Genomic DNA, 9,950 nt, shown 5'->3' with positions numbered 1-9,950 from the left:
TAGTTCTGTTATCTACAAACGTGCATGTGAAAGTGAGACTTGTTCATTGAATGGCACACCAAGATAAACACCAAGTTATCAAAGCCTAACAAGGGAAATATACACAGTACACTGAAAATAAAACAAACGACGAGAAAGGTTCCACACAATGTAACAGTTAGAAAAAAAATTTTTTTTTTTTTTATGCACACTTTGAAGGGCTTAAGCTTGCGAACCCCACAAAGCCCAATTGGCCTCACTACCAACACGGGGCATGCTGCTAATCCTGGATTGATTATCAACCTTGAAGTTGGCTCCACACATGGCCCCCTCACTATCAATTCTGGGCATTGCCTTCATTTTGCTCATTGGATGTTCAAAGCTCATCAACCCTTGTTCGCTATGGAACATGCACCCAGATGGAAATGGTGCAAATGACTTGGCACAACTTCCTTTAATGACCTCCAAGTTGTCGGATATCACCACCGATCCATCACCAGCAATCCCCCAGAATAGCCCCACACCTTCATTTGCACCCTGCACATATGCATTGTAAGCATTTCCACTGTACAAAAGAGGACTACGAGATAGCTCTAATTATACAGAAGGGCTTCAAAGAGGTTTACCAGGGCAGCAAAGACATGTCCAGCTTTGGTATCATAGACCACGAATCCGAATGTGCCCTCAAGATCCTTTAGGACCTGATGGGCTGGGTATGGGCCACGATCACGTAGGGTTCTGTAAGCTTCAATTACAAACATGGCCTCGTTGGTGCCCTTCGACAGCCCATACTGTCTATTGAGGCTACATAAGTTGTTCAAGCTTCCCAAGAAAATGCAGTATATGTCATTCAATCCACAGAACAACCTGCAACACAAGAAGATCATATCATATGAGAACAATTTCAAAGGAGAAATCTGTCAGAGAGAGGGTAGAGATGGGTACATACCTCTGGTGAATAGAGTAAGGATTTTGTGGAGAAATATAAGCAAGAGAAGCAACATCTCCAAAGCTAATTGAGAAATTATTAGAGGGATTAGAAGATTCAAAATCCTTAAGAATGTCCTGAGGAAGCTTTGGCTTTCTCGATGATGCCAATGAAGCTGGGCTATTCAGCTCCTGAGGTGGTTTCACCAACCCTTTCTTGAATATAGCCAACATATTTCTTCAATCAAAATTGAAATAAGATCTCAAAAAGGAATGAAACAGAGGCCCAACGGATACAATACAGTACAGACACAGATATTGATGCTATGGAGATCAAAGTTGCTATTCTCGCCTCTTATTTATAGAGAAAATACTAGCTAGCGTGGCAACATTATCCAAACTCGATAATCGCGGCTTCAAATACGCGTCATTATTAGTTGGGTGAGGTGTACGTTCGGTAGACCTTGCTCATACCAGTCTGTCAGATCATACAGTCATTAAATCTAGTGGTTTACGTTTATTCTTAGCCCATATGCATGTAGATATTTGTGGGCTCATATGCATTGAATCATTTTCACGTCTTCTAGAAAAGGATAATCTCTCGTTTATCCTGTAAGAGCGCGTGAAACAGCATCTGCTCGGAGTAAAAAGTCACGAGTGGTCCCCATATCTGACAGTGCACCATGTGATTTATTTTTTTAATTATTATTTGCCTTTTTTTAGAAGATTTTTCATATTTAGAAATTTTAATATGAATCATTACAGTAATATCAAATTTAATAAAAAATATAAGTATATTTATAATAATATTTATAAATTAGTAATTATAGTTTAATTAATTAATTAATTAATAAGAAAATTATATTTTATGTAAATTTTTCCAAATAATATGTCAATAAAAATAATTAAATTTAAAATAAATACGAATAATTTAAATTAAATTTAACTGTTTATTTATAAATAAATTTAATTAAAATTTAAATTTGAAATTTTTTCAATATAAATAAATTTAATTAAATTTAATATATATTAAAATTATTAATTAATTTAAGTTTAAATATGATATCTTTGTAGGAAAATTAGGATATGAGGCGTCGGTCTGAGGGTCTTATCCATAAGCATGTGGAATGTGGTAAAGTGGTCGTGACATTAATCTGAGTCAGCAGATACACATGGCAGCTATAATGCACATATTCCTTTAATTAATAATTAATATATTATTAAAATTTTTAGTAAATTCGGAGAGTTGACTTTTTGGACGGTGAAGGGCGTCTAAGCAATTTCCAAGTCCTTATCATGCCCATGAAGTCTATAGATAATAATAACAAGCTCAAATGCTATGCAATTTATTCTTCATCAATAAAAAATATTAATTAGGGAATCTATTTGGATTTTTATGAAATAATTATCACACATAATTATTAAATTTTATAAATATTTTTATAAATATTATTATTTTTTATAAAATTTATTAAATTTAAATTTAATTTTATTATTATAATTAAAAATTAAAAATTATTATATTAATCTGTTGACTTATCAATTATTTTATAAATAAAATTACTTAATTAGTAATTACTAATAAAAGAAGAAATAAAAAAAAAAAAAGAGTTTGACAATAGAGAAAATAATTGGGTACATTTTATATATTATTTTTTTTTTATTTTTATAAAATTAATAAAATAAAATAATTTTTAATTATAATAATTTTTATAAAATTCAATTAAAATTTAATGAGTTTTATTTATAATTTTTATAAAAATAAATATAAAATTAAGTGTCTGCTTATAATATTTATATTTTTTATGCTTGGGCCAGGTGGAGTTAGCCCAACAAGGTGTTGCAATGTTGGTTTGGTGGAAAATCTAGTGGGCTTAGCCCAACTGGAGAACCACTTTCTGTTGTTAAATTTCCTTCTAAACCTACAAATTCACTCTTTCCCCTAAAACTATATTTTAGAGAAAGTTTTACAAATTAATAGAAGCATTTGACAATTATAATTTCATATTTTTTAAACAAAAATTTTAATTTTTTTAACCCATCAAATGAATGAATGAATACATTTTTCTCAAAATCTCCAAATATTTTTTTAAAAAACATTTACTTTTCCTTAAATAATAAATTTATAAAAATTCAAAAATTATATATATATATATAAAAAAAAATCTTACTTTTATCTCCTTTAGAGTGCAAGTAAACCTTTAACAATCATTAAGAATAATCAACTCTCTTTTTTCCAAAATCATAAGAATAAAAGGAAATTTATAATTTGATTTCTAAATTTTATCCTATATTATATTTTATTCTATAAATTTTAAAAAATTAATTATTTAATTCTTAAATTTTCTATTATTTTATATTTAGTCGCTTAAATTTGAGAAATTAATTATTTAATCCTTTTAATTTTAATATGTAGAATAATTTAGTTTATATAATTTTAAAATTTACAAATATTTCATCAATTAACAGAAAGATTAAATTATTATATATAAAATTACAAAGACTAGAATATAATATAGTGTAAAATTTAAAGATTAAATAATTTATTTTTCAAAATTTATGAAATGAAGTATAATATAATATAAAATTTAAAAATCAAATAATTAATTTTTTTAAAATTCAGATACTAATATAAGAGTAAACTTTGGTGGCCAACCCCATTAGCTCCCAACAGAGTACGGTAGGCTACTGCTTCTTCTTAATTAGGCCGACATTGATTGAGGAGGCCCATGATAATTCAAGAGCGACTCCTGAAGCCGTAGCCCGTTGGATTTCACAAGGGAATGGAGGGTTAATTGATACCTGAATTATATCATATTACTTTTTTAACTATTTTTTTAATTATAATGTTTAATTATAAGATATTTATAAAATTAAAGATTAAGTATATTAAATAATATAATAATACATAGATGATTAAAAATTATAAGACTATTTTATATATTTGTAACTAAAATTACACAAAAAAAAGGAATAAAAAATATATAAAAAAATAATCTTAATTGCATATAAATGTATAATTACATTGGAAGCGTATAGTGCATCTAAAAATTTATAAAAATATATATATATTTATAAAATTGATTGCGATTTTCCTTAATTTGATATGAATTCAGTATGATTTTGATTTAGTTTTTAATGAAAAATTAGCATTAAATCAAAATAATAATATACGTTTAGTTTAATAAGATTTATCTATTTAATTTAGAATTTTAAAATATTATTTATTAATATTTTATATTTAAATATTTAAGTTTTTTTTTGTTAGACTATAAAATAAATAAAAAAAACGTGAATTAAAAATATGATAAAGGAGAAAAATTAAAATTAAGATAATAATAGTTGGCATATTATTCAATTATTATATTTTTTTATCAATAGAAAATTTGTTAAAATTAATGAAATATTGAAATTATTAAATAAATTAATAAAATTAAAAATATTAACCAAAACTAATAATATATAAATGAAAATATTTAAATAATTTATCAATTAATGAATTTAATTGTTTTTAATAAAGTTTATTGCTAAAATTAAACATAACATGAAAAGTTTATAATTAAATTAATAAAAATAATTTTTTAAAAAAAAATTACTGACAACAATATTATAATTAATAATTATCATATTATTTTTTAGTAAAAGGAAAAGACTCGGTTTCCAGAAGCATCTTTTCAAGTTGCATCAATATGTGAGATCTGCTTTGAACTCCACTAACATTTTGTTAATTCATTTATTAAATTTATAAAATAAAAATTATTTTAATTTAAATTAAAATAATTAAAAATAATAAATAAATTGCACATTTTTTTCCTCGCCCTTCTTTATGAAGCGATGTAAACTTGATTTGATGAGCAATTTGAGTCAAATTTGTCTATTGACTAAATGGTACGCAATTTATGCAAAGTGGGCCAGCCCTGCACCTCGTACGTACCGTATCCAACATTCCACATGTAAGGACAAAACAAAAAAGAAACTCGTGATAAAGACTCGTTTGTCTTCGTCCTAATATTATAATCCCCCGCCCATATCCTGATCTTATGATACCAAACGCGGAATATGTACGGAAGAGAAGAGGTCCACACACGTGTCTTTTCTGCTGACAGTTGATGATCACTTTCGCCCTGTTGGGAAAATTTGTAGGGAAAGGAAAATAAAGTATTTATAATTTACAATTTAGTATTATAATTTTATGCGCCGTTCAATGTATGAAACGTAGTGGACCCATCATTTTGTGTACTGTAGCCAACGGTGCCGTTTTTACAAGTTGGTCAGATTCTATGTACGGATCCAACTCATGTATTGTTATTTAATTTTTCACATATTTATATTAATTAAAATTAATTTTTTTTACTATCGTTCCAACTGAAAACAAAATTTATTTATAAATTTTTTATTATTTAAATTTAATTTATTATATATTCAATATAAAACATATGAAACTCATATATTAAATACGTTGATTTTATATATTTATATCTTAAATTTAAATAAAATTAAATATAAAAATTTTATGTATTTATTTATGCTTAATAGATTTGATATAAATAAGATAAAATTATAAATTTTATGTATATATATATATATATCATAATTAATGATATAAATAAAAAAAATAAAATACAACTATAATAGATGTGGATTGCATCATAAACAACCATAGTGTACGTTACACCGAATAAATTATCCGCCGAGGGGGGGAATTTGAGCCGTAAATGTGGACCGTGTCCTGCTCAAAGATATCTCTTGCGAATTGCAAGGCCAGTAGGCCATTGATAATGATATTCAGGAGGGATTCAATTTTATTTTCTCACCCAAGAATTTTGCTGTAGCTTGATGTCAACTTGCTTGTTGTTTCTTCATCATGGATTTTGGCACCATTTAAATAAGCTTTATTCAAATATGCCAGAACAGGCTGGCCTTTTCTTGTGTGAAAACAACGTACTTCTACTGATTTAAACCAAACTTTAAAGAAAAAAAATATTTTTTAATTTTAAAATTATAATATTCGATTAATTAACAATCAAATATATAGAATTTCAATTGTTTTATAAGATAAACAATATATATAAACATCCCTTACTAATTAATTTAGTGAGGTATATAGTTAGAGTTTTTTTTAGAGTTCTTTAATTTTATTATATATATTAGAGTATTTTTTACATTTATTTTATGGTTAATAAAAAATTAATCTCTTCAAATTCTAACCGATAAAGTCTGAATATGTTATTTCATTAATATAATCTATATTTTCATCATTTCAGCTAAAGAAACCTGTAAAATTAAAAAAGAAATGGTTAAAGATCCATCAAGGAGAGGGGTAGTAATTTTAGACATGACTCACAACACGAACACAATATAAAAAAATATAAGATTTGAGTTAGACTTATTTGAATTAGGCCAGTAGGCCATTTATAATGATATTATTCAATTTTATTTTCTCACCCAAGAATTTTGCTGTAGCTTGATGTCAACTTGCTTGTTGTTTCTTCATCATGGATTTTGGCACCATTTAAATAAGCTTTATTCAAATATGCCAGAACAGGCTGGCCTAACTCATTTGAAACCAACGTACTTCTATGATTTAAACTCACTTTAAAAGTAAAAAATATTTTTAATTTTAAAATTATAATATTCGATTAATTAACAATCAAATATATAGAATTTCAATTGTTTTATAAGATAAACAATATATATAAACATTTAATATTAATTAATTTATCGTGAGGTATATAGTTAGAAGGGTTGTATAATTTCATATCTAAATTTTTTACACGATTTATTAATAGTATCGTGTTTGTGTCACATATTGACACGATACGAATATGACCCATCAATCTAAATTGTCACTCTAATTAAGGAGATCATTATTAATAACCTTTCAATACTCAGATTAGAGAGAACAAATAGTGTGGTAGATAGAGAGAGAGAGAATATAAAGAAAAGGGTTTTGAGAGGAGTGGGTAGAGTAAAGAATGAGAGTATGGAGAGAATATGAACAGGGTTGAGAGAGAGAGAGAGAGAGAGAGAGAGGGGGGGGGGTCTGAGGGAAAGTCATTTATTTTTTTCCTACCTTATCTTATTTATAAAAAAGGTTGATAATAGTATATTTTAAGAAATATATTTTTGATAGGATATTTTCTTAAGTAGAGTAGGTATATATTATGTGTAATTATTATATATTATATGTCACGACCCAACCCATCAAGACTAGGACTGGCCCTAAAGCCCCGAGGCCACTGTTCATTTACCCAATTCTAAGGCCCATTTGGGCCCAATTTCAGAAACCAAGCGACAGAGTCCCCATAAAATGGACTTTCCAACGGGGTTTCGACTCACCCGCATGTAAACACAATAAATACTCAATTGGGGAGCTCACCCTCCACATACTCATCGACATAAAAATAAATGGGAGCTCGGCTCCTCATCCAATCCATCAAACATGCATAGAATATTAAGTTTCTGGTCCAAAATAATAATTTAGTTTGACCCAAATCAAATAAACATTTCTAACACATGCGGAAATTCTAAGATTTAACAAGTTTATACAAACATTAGTAATCGACTGCAAGGAGAAAGCATGTTAACCTCAAAAATATCCTCCGTGGCACAGAAAAATTTTTGAGCAGAGTGAGCGTTCGACTAGAGTAAAATATCAATTTTAAGCATAATCTCTATAACTATCTAAAACTAATGCACCCTGTAGAGTGAAATGCAACATCAACAATATTTTCACATCATAACATCAAAAAGGTAATTTGGAGCACTCACGCACCCTGTAGCATCAATCATAATATATGGGAGCTGATCCCTATCTGACTCTCTTAAATCCAACAAGAACTCAAGCGGGACTTTCGCTTAATAAACTAAATCGGAGTCCCAGAAGAACTCAAGCCGTGACTACCCCGAAGGATCGTGTCAAGAACTCAAGCCGTGACTACATAGTCCACACCACATCACACGCACACCAACGCCAAATTACCACAACAACATCATGGCACTTTAACAGTTATCAATGCAACATAAATCATGCCTAGAGTTTAACTACATAAATATATGCATATAAGTGATGCATGGGCATGCTTGAACATATAATAATAGTGAAATTACAATTAAAATTAATATTTTACTCACAGACTTGACGATGGTCAGGCGGTGGTGGAAGAAAGTGTCGACTCACGACAATTTTATTACAATCATTTAATAAATTTGACTCAATACAAAAAAAAAGACCAATACGTCCCTAAGTCGAAATCGCTCAAAACACACTTCTATATTCACAATCCATATGTCCACAACTCAATCACATCACACAGCCCCTCCTGGGCCCACCCAATCAATCATTCATCACAACATGTAAAATTTCAATTTAGTCCCTATAATTGACCATTTTTGCAAAAATTGCCCAAATAAGTTCTAAAAATTCTAAAACTTTTCCCCGCGGTCCTTAGCAATATTACTAGGCTATTGCAAAAAGAATCATAATTTTCTAAGCTACGACGAATATTTTATGGATTTTTAATTCTATTTAAGCACTAGAAAATTACGAAAAAGCAAGGTTCGGGTTTACCTTTGCCGATTCCGACTTTGGGGACGCGCTCGGGACGTCTAATAATGGGGGGATAGCCAAAACCTCGATCCAATTCGGAGACTTTTCCGTGAATGCAGTCTGTCGTAAATTCACCGGACAACCGCGAATTTCCACGAATTGAGGATACCTACAAGAAGCTCATAACACGGGGGTTAGTAAATAAATTTTTCAGAATTTTCTAAGCTCATTTAATGCTCGGAAAAACACTGCGAAGTTCGTGGACCCACCAAAAAATGTCGAAAAATTTTGAAATTTATATCCCCAAGCTCTCGGCGTGGAGTGCTCTGGTACTCTCGGTTTTCTCGTGGGATTCACGATTTTCGAGAAATCTATCCCAAAAGTCGAAATAGGCTAAAAACTTCCCGAGCAAAAATTGGACAAACCGTTCGATGGATTTTGGCGTTCTTGGTGTCTATGGAAAGCTCTCGCCGAGTAGATAATTTTAGACACAAGACCCGATCCAATTGGTGGCGGATCGGATTTTGGCCGGAAGCCGAACGCCGCGAGGGAGTTTGGGTGGCGCTGGTCGGGAGGTGGCAGGAGGAGAGAGAAAAGAGAGAGAGAAGGAAGAGAGGTCGACGCACGCGGGGAAGGAAAGAAGAAAAAGGAAAAGGTCGGTCCGATCCGGTCCGGTTCGATTCAGCCGGTCCGATTCAAGATACAAAATTTTAAATTTTTACTCCAAAATTCGAAAAATTCCAAAAAACTCAGAAAAATACGTAGACTCCAAATGTACTTTTAGTTTTGCCAAGTGATTTTTAAATTAATTTTTAAAAATCATCAAAGTTTATATTTTCGGAAAATCGAATTCGATTTTTAAAATCCAAAAAATTTCAAAAAAATTTCTAAAATTTAAATAAAATTAAAATATCAAAAATGCTCATAAAATTTAAAATTTTGGAGTGTTATATTATATTAGTGATTATTTCTTTAATAATTTTAAAAAAATAATTTTAAATTTTCTTTTTAAAAATTTAATAGGTTTTATTATTATACTTAATATTTATTTAATTTTTTAATTCATTTTTACTAAACTTTGGATTTTTTTCTATTAAATATATAAAAATTGATTTTTTTTTTTAAATGAAGAAAGCGGGATGCCTTTTTGCTTCTATTTACGTAGATATGATTATCACGTGGCGAATAAAGAAAAACTTGTTCATCAAATGACAACTACGCCAATAATAACGACAACGCGTGCCAGATGGGACTTTACATGAACGCTTGAAAATGAAATTTCATTAATCAATAGCCATCAATATTTATTTTTGTTTATTAAATTTATTTTTTTTTTTGAAAATTTTATTAAATTTAAATTTAAGATTTTATAATTTTAAATAATTTTAAATTAAAATATTAATAATTATGACATATGATAATATAAAATAATATAAAAAATAAATAAGGAAAAGAATATACCAACCGTACAATGGGATTACGCTAAAGTGTACTA

The 9,950-nt window shown here is 28.8% G+C and overlaps 1 protein-coding gene across 1 annotated transcript; it reads right to left on the bottom strand.

The window, feature by feature from the left end:
* Positions 1-25: 25 nt before the first annotated feature.
* Positions 26-1,246, bottom strand: LOC110657388 (stem-specific protein TSJT1). The gene is made up of 3 exons (XM_021814568.2): positions 929-1,246; positions 606-846; positions 26-516 (listed from the first exon to the last, which is right to left on the bottom strand). The coding sequence occupies exons 1-3, from the start codon at positions 1,138-1,140 to the stop codon at positions 202-204; spliced, it is 768 nt and encodes a 255-aa protein (XP_021670260.2). The 5' UTR covers positions 1,141-1,246; the 3' UTR covers positions 26-201.
* Positions 1,247-9,950: the final 8,704 nt, after the last annotated feature.

This window comes from Hevea brasiliensis, chromosome 11, assembly GCF_030052815.1.
Source record: "Hevea brasiliensis isolate MT/VB/25A 57/8 chromosome 11, ASM3005281v1, whole genome shotgun sequence".
Taxonomy (NCBI): Eukaryota; Viridiplantae; Streptophyta; class Magnoliopsida; order Malpighiales; family Euphorbiaceae; genus Hevea; species Hevea brasiliensis.
Note: the sequence above shows the minus strand (reverse complement) of the source record. Positions and strands in the feature narration are given on the sequence as shown.

What these genes read in the sequence shown, in the direction of transcription:
- LOC110657388 (XM_021814568.2), bottom strand. Translation starts at nt 1,140, where the DNA reads ATGTTGGCTATATTCAAGAAAGGGTTGGTGAAACCACCTCAGGAGCTG. An exon ending in CCTTACTCTATTCACCAGAG is followed by an intron (nt 847 to 928) that starts GTATGTACCCAT and finishes CTTGTGTTGCAG; the next exon opens with GTTGTTCTGTGGATTGAATG. An exon ending in GACATGTCTTTGCTGCCCTG is followed by an intron (nt 517 to 605) that starts GTAAACCTCTTT and finishes GCATATGTGCAG; the next exon opens with GGTGCAAATGAAGGTGTGGG.